This window comes from Phodopus roborovskii, unplaced genomic scaffold (assembly GCF_943737965.1).
Source record: "Phodopus roborovskii unplaced genomic scaffold, PHOROB, whole genome shotgun sequence".
In the NCBI taxonomy this organism is placed as follows: domain Eukaryota; kingdom Metazoa; phylum Chordata; class Mammalia; order Rodentia; family Cricetidae; genus Phodopus; species Phodopus roborovskii.
In genome coordinates, this window is record NW_026126541.1 from 2,415,935 (window position 1) to 2,430,281 (window position 14,347).

The 14,347-nt window shown below is 50.3% G+C and overlaps 1 protein-coding gene across 1 annotated transcript in view; it reads right to left on the reverse strand.

The window, feature by feature from the left end:
• LOC127233512 (pancreatic lipase-related protein 2) overlaps positions 1 to 13,664 on the reverse strand; it is a 34,562-nt gene extending 20,898 nt beyond the window's left edge. Inside the window, exons 1-7 of the mRNA XM_051200017.1 lie at positions 13,580 to 13,664; positions 4,667 to 4,810; positions 4,107 to 4,261; positions 2,718 to 2,843; positions 1,972 to 2,106; positions 1,143 to 1,254; positions 179 to 298 (exon numbers count right to left, since the gene is read on the reverse strand). Coding sequence (XP_051055974.1) covers positions 179 to 298; positions 1,143 to 1,254; positions 1,972 to 2,106; positions 2,718 to 2,843; positions 4,107 to 4,261; positions 4,667 to 4,810; positions 13,580 to 13,664 — 877 coding nt within the window. The remainder of the gene's footprint in view (positions 1 to 178; positions 299 to 1,142; positions 1,255 to 1,971; positions 2,107 to 2,717; positions 2,844 to 4,106; positions 4,262 to 4,666; positions 4,811 to 13,579) is intronic.
• Positions 13,665 to 14,347: the final 683 nt, after the last annotated feature.

Consider the following 14,347-nt stretch of genomic DNA (forward strand, 5'->3'; position numbering starts at 1 on the left):
CCTGGGTAATCATTGTGGCCGGTCTGGTATCCTTGCTACTGATTGGGACCTCAGTTAACCATGTTGAATGTTCCCTCTGCAGCTGTTGTGTGTCAGGAGGGAGGAGGGTATCACCAGGACACATGCCATCCGTCAGTCACCACTGGTCACGAGGAGTTGGGGGAGGGGGAGGACTCACCTAGGTAGGGAACAATGGCGGCACTGTCTGTGTGAATAGCGTCTACAAACATGGCGTCTGACGGGTCCAGTCGAACTTCCTCGGGCAGGCCTTGGAAACAGGGCTCTGCGGGGTCCAGCCCTGAAGGAGGTAGAATGATCTTACCCCACGGAAGACAAGCTCCAAGTGTCAAACCCCAGGCTGAGGTGAATTTATTTACTTTATTGTCTACTTAGTTCCCTACATTCTCGATGGGTCTGTGGGTTTCCTGAAGCACGGGCTGTGCCCACCATTTTCAGAGAGAGAGGTCGAGATTAAAAGGTACAATGTCTATTCAAGTGTCTGCACCCATCCAGAGAGTGAGAATAGGCCACCCCTCTTTCAGGTTTATTATGAAAATCCCATGGAAAGATGTAACAGGCAGGGCCCTGCAAACTGAAGATGTCTACGGGATTGTAAAATACTCTCCCTATCCGTCAATCCAGTGCCCTGAGCCGGGCAAGTTTCACAGCACAGAAGGAATCTGACTAATATTTCCTTCAGTCAACCAGCATTTCCTAAGTGACAAGTCTCTTACTGGCTGCACCTGACTGAGAACAAAACCTTCAAGGAGTAAGTGGAACTGATAACATTAAAAAAAATCATATCACATGGCACACACACACAAACACACACACACACACACACACACACACACACACACACACACACACACACACAAAGATCACTTGGCCATGCTGCAGCAGTAATGTCCCCGAAGTTAGGTTTCATGAACCTGAACCTGGTTATATTTTTGTTGTTTTACAAACATATGTTTTTAATCTATGACTGTAGATTTTTCTACTAGGCATTAAGAAGAAGGACAATTCTTTTTGAGTTAGGGTATCACCTAAAATCAGGAAAGTAGAAGGATGTGGGACATGCGCTGGCGGAGGCTCGCCCTGCTCACTTCCCTGGACCCAAGACTGGCTCTCAGGACTCCTACCTGTGATCCTGCCCAGGTGGCCCTCCAGCCTCCGGCCTGCTTCCCCGGCCACGTGTGCTCCCAGACTGTGGCCGATGAGGTGCACGTTCTCTGGGCTGTACGCTAGCTCTGTCTGTGGAAAGAAGAAGCCTTAGGTCCCTGAGATCCACGTGGGAACGAGGGGGAGCAGAGGCTGGCCTTTGCCAAAGGACTGGGCTCTTGAGGGGAATGAGCCCTCCGCTGGCCCTGGACTGCTTGGCCAGGCCATACTGCAGGTTGCGGTGCCCTTGGGGAAGGCTCCATGCTCTTGCATGCAGCAACAGTGCTGGCCAGTGGCCACCGCACTAACTGCAGGCCACCTCTCTGGCTGGTGCCGCCACCTGGTGTCGCCATGGAGGCCTCTTCCCTGGGTGCAGTGAGAGGGGAGCTTGGACCTTCTGGAACTTACAGTAGGGAAGAAAGGGAGCCAAGCCTAAGTCCCCACCCCTCGGCTTTCCCATGTAGAGGATGAAGCCCCAAAGCTTTCCACAGAGAGAGCTGGGGGCGTCTCAGTTCCCAGAGCAGCCTGCAAGGACAGCCTTATGTCAAATGGGGAAACTGAGGTTCCCAGGCCGACAGCTAGGGCATTGTGGACAGTCAGCGGGAGGAAGGTCGTTGCTTCACCTCAGGAGGGGCTTGAGAACTGGGTTTGCTTGACCTGCAACCCCAGCCCTGCCCTAGATCCTCAGCAACCTCTGTGTACAAGGTGGCCCTTCTCCGGCCCCTCTCTAGCCCCGCCCCCTTAGCCCCACCTTGATTTAGCCCCGCCCCTCTCTAACTCTGCCCCAGACCTGGCCCCAGGGGCCCTTACCGACAGTGCTTGTACTAAGTAAGCAATCTCAGCACCCACAACCCGGGTGTTGTAGGCGGCTTGGGTGTATTCTGTCTTGGCCCCACGCCTCCAATCCACGCAAATGCAGTTCACTCTCTCCACCTGGAACATTCTCTAGGGGAAAGAATAGAGAGAGCCAGGTTCATAAACAAGCCAGGTGGTAACCCAGAGACAGGAATCCACCTCCGCAAAGAACTCGGCTTCCTCCCTGCCTGTCACAGCTGACTGCGAGGGTAGCACTGGGACCTGGGTTTGCTCATCTTACTTAACAGATATGGAAACTGAGGCCTGAGCGGAAGACTTCTTAGTCTCACAGGGCTCACAGCCGGGCCCAAAGAAACTACCTGGTCAGAGAAAAAAGGCTGTCACCCTCACAATGCATGTTGTTCCCCTTGCACACTCGCATATTTCACAGGCTCCAAACCCCGGTGGCCCCCAGCACACATACAGAACAAACTCCGTCGCCATAGGGCACTCTGCGAGCTGCTGGAGCTTAAGAGGGCAATGGCGTTTGTTCCATTTAATGCTACACACGAGTCGGAGACAAAATATCAGGCAGTGTATGGCGTCCCCACGTCTGAGTCTTGCTGGCTAGCAACCTTGGGATAACATGGAAAAGGAGGCCTGGGAAGCGGGCATTTCTTAATGGGTTTTGAGGAAGAATCCTTCTCCTCCAGGAACATTTCCTGCCCTGGTGGGTTTGGGTGAGGGGGACCGGTTGCCACCTTGCACATGTCCAGCAGCCAGCTGTCCTCCCCCTTGTCTATGAAGCCGTGGATGATGAATCGCGTCCTGCGGTCCAGTTGGAAGTTGGAAGCCGTGATGGTGTCCGGGTCAGTGGCAGAGATCACCTGGTTTTTAATTAGACAAGATGAGTTTGGATGCTGGCCCTGCCCTGCAGGCTGGTGACAGACAGGACAGTGAGTTGAGACCCCAGGACCAGAACCATGAAACCGAGTCCTGTGAATCTAGAAGGAACAAGCTCACTGACTTCCTGTTTCCTGAACCTTGAGCCCAAATCTAGTATCTGTTAAGCGTGATTCAGGCAGGAAACTATAGTGGAGTTAGCAATAGTCATGACTCAGTTGTCAAAGTCACAGATGTTTTCATGCCACGTGGTAGGCAGCTGTTGTAAATGCCTCTGAGTGTCGTTTATACTCATTACTGCTTAGTTAAAATTGTTTTTAAATCAATCTTTATTGGGATGATAAAATAGTAAATTAAATCAATGCTTCATATTTTCAATTTTTTCATATTCTGATGACTGTTTTCAATCTAATTGATTTCCTTTGCAGTCCATTTAATTTTATTTTTATCAATTTGGAAATATTATCCCGAGAAGGGCCTTTAGGCTTCTTCCTCTGGTAGCTAAATAGATTCCCGGCACGGGGAAGGTAGAAAACACTCAGAAGCCATAAGCCTGAGCTCTGGCTCTGGGGAGACAGATTCTTTAGAGTCGACTTCCACGTGCCCAAAAGCCTTGCCTAGGACCCTTCTGCAAGCAAATGCCAGGAGGGTAGGACAGTAAGGCAGTAATGGCCACCGTGTCTACACAGCTTCCAGGCTGGAGGAACTAAGTCCCAGAGCAGGTGACCCCAGGCACCCAGAGGCAGACCCAAATACCAGGGACCAGTGTTTGAGCTACTTGAACTCATACCAAGTCATCACTGAAAAGCTCTCTGGTCACCTGATTACCTGGGACAGGCCTGTCCTGAAAGTTGCTCCAGGGACCTCAAATCCTTTGTGATTAATTGAACTCTCTCCTTTCCTGCCTGTGGCTTTTTGCTTTGTATACATTACTGCTCCATTGCCTTTGAGAAGGCGATGGAGGATGTTGTTGGGTTATACCTTCTCCATAAATGTCACTGTTGGGTTTCTTCTTGGGATAGGTTTCTAGGGTGAACCTGGAGACTTTATGCACTAATGTGTAAGAGTTTGTACTTCTAGATTTTTTCTCACATACTCAGGGATTATGATCCTTAGAGCCAAGAGCTCCCACATAAGGAGGACAGTTCCAAAGTGTTAATTATGCCCTAGCCAGATACCCAAGGGCCCCGGTATGTGGTCCAAACTGACTCTGTCATCCAACCCAGATATTCCATGCCCACACTTACTTGGTAGTTGTTTGGATTTTCATTCGTGAACAGAAGAAAGCGGGTATCAATGTCCTCTGGGGACCAAGGCAATATCTTCAAAGGCCGCTGAATCATCCCTGCCCATGGCTTCTCATTGGAAAAGCAGCCAAGACGTTCATAGCAAACCTCTTTACCTGGTACAGAAAGAGCCCCAAACAGGACAGGCATAGTGTCATTTGTCACAGGAGGGTTTCTCAGGGTGGATTGTGGCCAGCCAGACTGGTCATCTGGTTAGATACCCAAACTTCTGTGCCTATAAGAGATGTCTGGGGTGTGGATGCATCTGGCAACATACACTTCCACAGGCTTCTCCCTGACTTTGAGGGTCCTACGGCAACCCTGCAACAGCATATTTAATAAGCGCCCTTATCAGACAAATTCAAGACACGTTCGCCTGCAGTAAAGCAGCCGGGGAGCTGCTCGTGAGATCGAGTCACACTGTTCTTAACATTACGCACCTATGACGTGCCTACAGATCTCCACGACATCAAGCTCCTGCCATCACCTTTTCTCTAGAGGGACGGTGACAGCGAGCTCACCTCTGACGGTGGCCAGCAGAAGGCCGAAGATCCAGCAGAGCAGCATCTGCACAGTTGGCAGCAGGTATGTACGACACGCGTATGCACCACAGGGATGAGGCCAGCAGGGGCAGGTCTCAAAAAGGTGGCCCTTCCCAAGTGTACCTGGGAAGGTGAGCAGACTAGAAGCCCAGCAGCCTGGACTGCATAGATGAGGGTATCCCTGGAGGGCGGGGCCAGAGGCGGAGGCCTCCCAGGGTGCCGTGAGTCAGAGAGCACCACCCTGGGATCCTGGGCTCAGAGCCTCCTCCTGGACCACGTCCCCCTTTGGCTCCAATCCTGTTCAGGTGGTAAGCGGGATGTATAGTGATCAAAGGCTTGGCCGTGACCTCCTACAAACACGTTTTATCTTTTGGACTCTGTTGAAGAATTGCCAGGCCAGGACAGGTCAGGAGAGAGAGGGCTGAATGAGTGCCCTGAACCCCAGGAGCGGATCTACTAAAAAGAGAAATTCAAGGGAAAGAAAGAGCCACGGGGGATGAGAAAGGAAGGGCTCTGTGGTTCCTCCTGAGTCCACAGGGTTAGACACTGTAGACACTGTGTCTAAATAAGACCGGGGAAGAAGGGAGTCCTTGCTGTGCCATCCTCATCACAGTCCCTCCAGACACAAGCCACTCTGTTGCTTCCAGCAGACCCCGCGGGTGGGTGTCCTAGGACTTGCTGTTCAATGAAAGGAAGTACTTGTGAAGACACATGCCTTGGTCACTTGGGGTAGGGTGGGGAGCACCGGCAGTCCTCTGGCAGTCCTCCGCCCCAGGGAACCCGGAAAGAGATAGGAAGGGCGCAGGAGGTGCGGAGGGACACGGCCACACTGATGACTTTGTTCCCAGCCAGGCTTGTTCAGAAATTATCCACACTGTTTGCAAAGCACCTGTGAGCTGCTCGCTGTACTTTGGCCTGGAGATAAGAAGTAAAGGTGTTTTCTTTCCTTCACGGCTAAGAAGCCGCCGTGGGAACAGCCAGGTGGCCACCCTGCTGTGTGTTAGGTTGGCACGATGCATGGGCGAACTGAAGGACAGGATCTGTAGTTAAAAACTTGGCAGTGAGTTCTGGAGAATGCACGCCCTGTGGATATGTCGGGGTCAAGATCCCCTTGGCTAGAAGGGTCCATGGTGGTTCGTTCACCATCAATGTTATGGCATACGTGACGATCTCTATTTCTACTTTGTTCTAGAACTTTTGGAAAAGGAGCTGATACTTGAATGTGTTTTGCTCCTCACGGAGGGCATCTTTGAGAGCTTTGAGATGCGCCCATGTTCTCACATGCACCAGTAATTGTGTGTGTGTGTGGTGTGTGTGTGTGTGGTGTGTGTGTGTGGTGTGTGCATGTGTGGTGTGGTGTGTGCGGTGTGTGTGTGTGTGGTATGTGTGTGGTGTCTGTGTGTGGTGTGTGTGTGGTGTGTGTGTGTGTATGGTGTGGTATGTGTGTGTGTGGTGTGTGTGTGTGGTGTGTGTGGTGTGTGTGTGGTATGTGTGTGTGTGGTATGTGTGTGTGTGTGTGGTGTGTGTGTGTGGTGTGTGTGGTATGTGTGTGTGGTGTGTGTGTGTGCACGTGTGTGCATGAGTGTGTGTGTGTGGTGTGTGTGTGGTGTGTGTGTGGTGTGTATGTGTGTGTGTGTCCAAGTGTCACGGTGACTATTGAGGCCAGAGAGGGCATCAGATCTCCGAGAACTGGAGTTGTGGCCATTCTGAGCAACCCAGCAGGGGTTCTGGGAATTGAACTCTGGTCCATTGCAAAAGTAGCAAGAGCTCTTAACCACTGAACCGTCATTGTAGCTCCCGCTGCCTTTTACAGTTGCTGCACAGGTCAGGCATGGTGGGACAGGGGACACCTGAGTGCTCATGGATCCCCTTTTGAGTGGGTATCAGAGCTAAGTTACACAAGGGAAATCAGGGATGTTATGTAGTTTTATAGAGATGCCCAAGAGCTAGCACGCCCCAATCTCCCTACCCCAGTTTCCATGAAGGTATTCCCAAACGCTCCCACAGATGTGGTCCTTGCTAAGCATAGTGTGTTTCCAAAGATGGTTCTAAGGTACCACCAGCTGCACACACTCTGGTGGTGGATCTGGGAAGAGCTGGGCTTTGTCCCAGAGCAGTAGGCAGGCAGGTCAGCCACGTTTAAACCCTAAGTGTTTGTCTCTGTCTCAGCACCACACAACCTGTTCCAGTCTCTCTCTCGCGCGCACCTTGGTAGAAACCACTTGTGAATTCAGTGCTCCTTATTGGACAGAAGATGCTGGATGCAGAGTACCATTATATTGGCCCATTTCCATGGTAATTGATACAAGACTTGATCACAAGTAAGAGCAGCTCCCAGATGTGAATTAGTACATCCTAACGGAGAAGCAACATTTCAAAATAGTTAGAAAAAACGCCTTTAATCCCAGCACATGGGAGGCAGAGGCGGGCAGATCTCTGTGGATTTGAGGCCAGCCAGGTCTACAAAGCTACACAGAAAAATCCTGCCTTGAAAAAAAAATGCCCTGTGTCAAAGTTATGATTTTAAAAATGCAGAAGTTATTCTCCCTTTCCCAACAGCCACCAGCCGGCAATATCTCCTCAATACAGAGGAGGGACTTCATCAGCCCTCCTCCCTCCTTGATGGGATTTTTGTCTGGCTTGATTTTGTGCGCACACTCCCAGACATTCTGAGCGCATGCGTGTAACTATGCTATCGTGTCTGGCGAGTGTTCATGCAGGTCACAAGAGTGGGAAGGGACGCGGCATTGAGAAGAAAACCTGGGGGGAGAGGGGGAAAATTAAATTAAACAGGAGGGAATACGGTGCCCTTTTGAATCTAAACACATATGACTATGTGGATGCTAAAATAATAAAAATGAAGCCACAAAAACTTTCAAAAAAAAAAAAAGAAAAAGAAAAAAATTACAAAAGTTAAACCTACTGTCATAAATAAAAAATGCAGTTCCAGAGCAGTTTTGAAATGTCAGCCGTGAACCTCAATTAAATCTTGTAAGCAGCAAACCCCAGGGAGGCCTGCGGGGTGGTGGGTAATGGAGGCCTGCCTACCTCCACCTATGTACTTCCATGTGGTCTTGGCTTACCAGAGAATGCCTGATGTGTCTGTCCTCTCTTTCCGGGCTCACATCACGACTCCTGTCTGCCTACGCTTTCCAGAATTCTCCTCATCTGGTAACCCTGCCTATCTTCCTGCCTGGCCAATCAGTGTTTTATCAATCAACCAATAAGAGAAACATATACAGAAGGGAACCCTCCTCATCACACCCATTTTTAATAAGCCAATTAAAAAAGCTAAACTAATAGTTAAGAAGCAAAATGTAATTTATGCAACACGGCCACACTGGGAAGAGGGGTAGGGAGGTGTTTTATCCCACTGAAATGCCCCCACCTCAAGTCTGTCCTCCAGACCGTGCCATGAGGTTTAGGTGTAAGCAGAGGGCCCGAATCGTGCATATCTAAACAGCCCAGTCAAGGCATGGTCCCTCCCATAGCTGACCCATCCTTGCTTTGGCTTCACTCTCCTGAAAGGTTCGCTGACAAGTTCCAAATCTCTTTTCAGGAGAAGAAAATTCCCCTTCCGAGTGGCCCAGGGTTAGCCTCTCTCTTCCAGCATCAGATTCCTGGGGGAGTCTCATTCCCGGGAGCCCATCGTTTCAGTAGTCCTGCAGCCGAAGAGGGGCGTGAGTGTTTCTTCAGAACTCCCCCCAAGCCTCCCAGGCCTGTCACAATTTCAACCCCCGCTGTACAGTGGATAAGAAACCGCCTAAGAGGTGATGAGAAAGAAGTTGAACATCTGGACGCACAGAGCAGAGGACAGTGGTTATTCGGGTGTCTGCAGAGAAAATGTCAGTGGCTGGACCTCTGTTCTGAGAGCAGCATGAGGCTCGTGAAACAGAGATGTGTTGAGTCTCACCTCACAGCTGAGACAACGGGGCCCCATCTTACACAATAGTACTCCTCTCTCTTCCCAGACACAGCAGTGGGCGGGACTTGGAAACACTCAGCTGGCACTCAGCTGCCTCCAGAGGGGGCAGGGTGTCCTACACACACCGCGAGGCAACTTGGAGTGGCATCTGGAGGAAAACTGGCAAATGCACCCTTGAGAAATTCAGAGCCTGTGCAGCCTCTTCCTGCAAGACAATGGAGCTGTATCCAGGCACACGCATTAGTTTCCACCTGCTTGCCCAAGTCTGCTTCCTCTCAGTCTCAAGCCCTTCTTGGGGGTGCACAGAAGACCTGGAGTTCTTCCCATCGTCTGCTGTGAATAGGAAATGAAGGCCAGTACCTGTGGGAAAGCCCCTTTGCCAACCACTTGTGGAGATCAAGCTGGATTGGGGCCTCATGATCCCTGCTAATTGGCTCTGCAGCTGCCTGAGGCCGGGGCTGGCTTGGGCCATGTTGTGTTTACACCTTTGGCCCATCTGTCTTACAAACCCCTCCACTCCCTTTGCCCTTGAACTTGTAGATGGAAGTTTCTGTTCTGTCTGGCCCTGCAGCCGATTAGTCCCAAATAAACACACAAAGACATTAATTTGTAAACTGTCTGGCCGATGGCCGAAGCTTCTTACTGGCTGGCTCTCTCTTAATCATTAACCCATTCCTCTTAATCTAAGTATTTCCACGTGCTCTTGGCTTACCCAGCATGTTACTCCTTCTGCCTCTGCATGGCGTCTCTTGGTGGCTCCTCTACGCCTCCCTCTCCCTAGCCTTCTCCTGGTCTGGTAGCCCGGCCTATGCTCCCGGCTTGGCTGCTGGCCAATCAGTGTTTTATTTATCCCCCCCCTGGCACTTACTTCCTGCAGACCTCCCAGCTCTAGTCCTGTAGGCGGCCCCGTGTCTTAGATGCCCGAGCCCTACAGTATCCCATTTGCGTTCATTTCCATGGGACTACAATGTGCTCGATTCTCTTGCACTGCTATAGTCTGGATCTTGAATGTTCCTGCCAGAGGTCCCTGTGTGAAAGTCTCAGTGCCCAGGCTTTGGGAGGTGTCAGGGTCTTTAGGAGGTGGGACCTAGTGCAAGGAAGTAAGGTCACTGAGGGTGTGCCCACAGAGAGGGTGCTGGGACTCTGACCTCCTCCGGTTTCTCGCTGTTCCATACCGTCATGACTTTATCAAGTGTCCTCTGCGTCATGCTCCTGCTGTGACGCACTTTGTTACCACAGGCCAAGTGACCATGGACTGCAGACCTCGGGAGCTGCTGGACCTGAGGAAGTCCATCTTGGTAGAGCAGAGCGTTTATTGGTTTTCTATCAGGAGCCTGGGTGACTCGGCCAGCGTCACCCAAGTCAATCATTTATCTCTTCTGGAGTGGTAATTGGGATCTCTGGGAGAGGAGGGACCTCGTGAGTCTTACTTATCTCCCGTATCCCTCCACGAGGGAGTGTCAATAGGCTGGCTCTTGTGGGGGTCTTATGCAGATAACCACAGCTGCTCTGTTTCAAGGGTCCAGCCCAGAGAAAAACAGCCACGCCACGCATGTGAGCTGTGTGTCTCGGGTATCTTTCACATAGACAGGAGACTGGTACAACAGCGAACTTATGAAGCACCCAGCCTCCTACCTCTTAGGGGACCCAGAGTCCCACAGGACACATGATGATAAGCAAATATACAATTACCGATAATTAAGAATGCCAACAAGAGAAATCGCACTAGCGGGGCTCCCATCGGGATTATACTACATGTAATCCGGTCTATTTCACACCAAGAATTGCTGTGGAAAGTGGCCAGAATTTAGAGTTCAAGCTCCTACGCTAGGTATATGAAGCATTGTCTGTGTTTATTTGTGTAGCTAGAATAAATGCCTGATACCAGATAATTTATAAGAATTTTTTTTTTTTTGTCATAGTTGTGGAAACAGAGGAGCTCAAAATGAAACATCTGGCATCTGGTAAAGTCTGTTCTTTGCTTCCAAGATGGAGCTTTTTTGCTGGGTTCTGCCATGGCAGAGTTGATGGAAAGGGACAACTCCATCTTTGCCTGGCAGGAGACATGGGTGTATTAACAACCCCAAGCCTCTTTCTAGGACACTAACTTTCTGTAGGACTCAATAGTTTCTCATAATGACCCATCTCTCAATGCCATCGAAAATGGGGATTACTTCTGACATGAACTTAGGGGTCATTCAAATTATGGCTGCTAATATATATTGACTCATGTCTTTCCTACCCTCCAAATGGTTGTAATACTGACTCCTCCCCCAAGTGCCTTAAAACAGGATCTAACCAGAGTTTCATCTTTGTAGAAGTAATCAAATTAAGATGATGTCATTAGGGTAAGCCCTGGTCCACTGAGATGCTTGTCCTGATAAAGGGGAGAGGATCTGGGCTTAGAGAGTGAGACATACAGTGTGGTCATGTGAATATGAAGCAGAGATCATACAGGCATGCCAAACACTGCAGGCAATCTACCAGAAGCTGGATGGGTGGCACTGGGTGGATGTGCCCTAGTGCCCCATGGAAGGAGTCAAGCTCGTCTATACTTTGGTCCTTGGCTTCTTGGTCTCCAGAAGACAAGGGCGTCTTCTGTTGAAGCCACCTAGCTATGCTACTTTGCTAGCAGTCCTAGCAAATTAACACAGCCTGCATGTGGCCTGCTCCAGGCTTAGCCCTGCCATCCTTGATGTCTTGCTGTCTGACAGTTTTACAGACAGAGGAACCCGTTGCAGAGTGCACCTGCTTTTTCCAGAGGACAGACTCTGCACAGAGCTTCCCTGTGTCTACAACTATGAAATCATTTCCTTTATACCTTACTCTGCACCAGGCATTTATTATAGCTACGCGAGTGTTCACACCTGCAGTTCCTTCTGCCAGGGACATTGTCACACCCCACACCCACTCACATGCTTGCTTGCTCTTTCTCCCAGGGCCACAGGGCAAGTGTCTGTTCTCAAAGCCTGTGTCTAGCTCTTCCACAGATTTGGTCCTCAGCCAGATTCCTCAAACTTTGTCAGGTTCCAGTAGATATGCAGAGGCCATTCTTCTAAAATGTTCTCATGATGACCTGAAATATTCTTTAAGCATTAGTTCAGGAGACAAAAGTTTTAATGCAAGTTCTCACAAGGCAAAAGAAAAAAAAAAAAAACCCCTTATTTGTAAAACTGGTTAAGGTAATCGTGAAAACTAAAAACTAAGTAGGCAACCTGGCAAAGAAATGAGAAATTGATTCAGCCCTGGGGATGGACGGGCCCTCACCTGCATGAGTATGGGAATTAATCGCAGGTTTTCCAGGGGCCAGATCTTGTGACTGTGTTTTAATTGCTCGTGTGGGGTTTTCCTTTTACATGTGTTTCTGTGTGATTTTGTGGTCTGCCACCTGGATGGGAGACACCGAAAACTTCTTGATGGTGTCTTCATCGGTCCTTGGACTCTGATGTCCCTGGGCCAGGGCCAGCCCTGCGCACCTTGGGAGATTGTGTACAGGGTATAAATGGTTTGGACGCAAAGCCTGCATTCACCACATTGGGACCATAACAACTCTCCTCACCTGTAGGTCTGTAACCAGACCATGACCACACCCTGAAGTTAACCCACTTTAGCTTGTATCAGCCAAGGGTAGAGCGTGACAGTTTACCATGCTGTTGGTTTCCTTGTTAGAGCCTACAGACTCCATTGCTAGGAATTTGGGGTTCACTTATTGCTGCCATTGGATATATGAGGGAGCTATAAACCAGAGAGGCGATAGCCTTTGTACAAGTGCCCTGGCTTAAGCCTACTCCTGACTTACAGCCCCGCTACATTGTCCCCAGACAGTCTCAGTGGCCATCTGAGCATTATGATAATAAAGTGCACATCAATCTGTGAACTCGTACAATGTTTCTGAGGTTCGCAATGGTTGAGGACGAGGATAATGCACACCGAGTTCACAGAGATGACACAGGATGAGCATTAGCCACACAGAGAGTGACTTCCACAACCGTTACAGTCTACTTGTCCTACCTGAGTAGAAGCAGGCCCTGGTGGGAAGCCTGGTCTAGCCCCGGTGGACACTGCCACATGTGAGTGAGAGGTTGGGGAAGGAAGGTAGTTGACTTCCACACGTGTCCTGGAGGACACGTCCTGCAATGCCACGAGGCAGTTGGGGAGCAAGCTTGCAAGTCGTAGAAGAGAACATGGTGTTGTCTGCTGTTCCTTCCAAAGTGTCATCAAACTCCTGGGCTTGTATGGATCCTCCAGTCTAACACTGGAGGTCAGTTACCTCCCTGTGGAAGTCATCCAGATACGACGCCACATCCCAAGGAGGAAGGGAGCTGTACCAAGTTCTCACACAGCGTCTGATCTTTGAAGGGAGGGGGAATGCACCCTAAGAACAAATGTCACATAGCAAACCGTGCAAGTGTCTGGAATTATTTAAAAGCTTCATGAAAGCAGAGTATATTTTTATTACCCCAAAGATTCTCCTCCTGTGCATTGTGAACCTTTCTTAGCCTTCAGTTACACACACACACACACACACACACACACACACACACACACAAAACCCAATGAAATCAGCTTCTGGTTCCCCTTGGAGTCTGGAAACCTGATCCCACTTGTCCAGAGCATATCTACTGGCAGGTCCTCTGTGGAATAACCATCAGAACCAGAGACTGTTCATCTCCCTGGACCACCACTTGAGAGTCCATCTCTGGGGTCAGCACCTGAGGGTGCACACCCCAGCAGAGTCCGTCCATCTCTAGATTCAGCACGTGAAGGTGCACAGCGCAGCACTAAGTATCAGGGTACTTAGCCCCCCACACACCAGTCAGTTTAACCTTGGGACCTGCCCTTTGCCTTCTGTGAGTACTGGGGACACTTTGACCAGGTGTGTAGGAAAGGAAGTGGGCTGGGGTCTTGGTGCTACACCAGCTTGAGGCCCATTGACCATGACTGCCCCCCCCACCACATGGCCACACCTGCATCTGCAGGACTATATCTGTCCTCAGTCACACTGGGTTCCAACTGCAGAGAGTTCTCATCCTCTGTAGCTGGCATGTCCATGGTGACTGCTTCCTCCCGGCTAGCCTGCCAGCCTGGCATTTCTGGGGATGTCTTCCATCAAACTACCTGTTATTGAGCCTTCGCCGGTGTCCTGCACTGTTGCTACCAAACCTGAGCCTGCTTATCTGACATTTCAAAAGAGGCACCGTGGACGGAGAACAAGCTGTTGGAGAAAGGAAGAAAGGACTCAGCTGCGGCACGAGACGACGAGAAACAGGAGGAGGGCAAACGTGGAGCAAGGGTGGTCTCTCTCCGTGCCAGTTTCAAGTCCCTCCCCCTCAAGCAAGGGGCAGAGACCCCCTTCAGCGGGTCTCTCGGTGCCTCTCCAGTGTCCTGGAACCAGAGATTCGAAGATGGCGATGGCTCCATCATCCTGGCAGAGTCTTAGATCCGCCCATTTCACCTTCAGTGGTAGAGATTGGGAACTTTCCAGACAGGTTAGCCTTGAACTCTTGGCTCCAGACAAACGTTCCCTAAGTGACAGTTTGTCTATATAAACAACCGAGCAGAAATATTCGTCTCCGAAGGGTAAGGTAACCGAGGGGACAGATATTCTAAGATGAAGGCAGGGGTGCCAAGCCCCTCTACAGTTTTAGTCACTTGCAGGGTACCCACATGGGCCCGAGGGAGAACAGAGTGCTTGTGACACTAGTGGCAGTCAAGGCCCTGAAAAGAAATGCTCA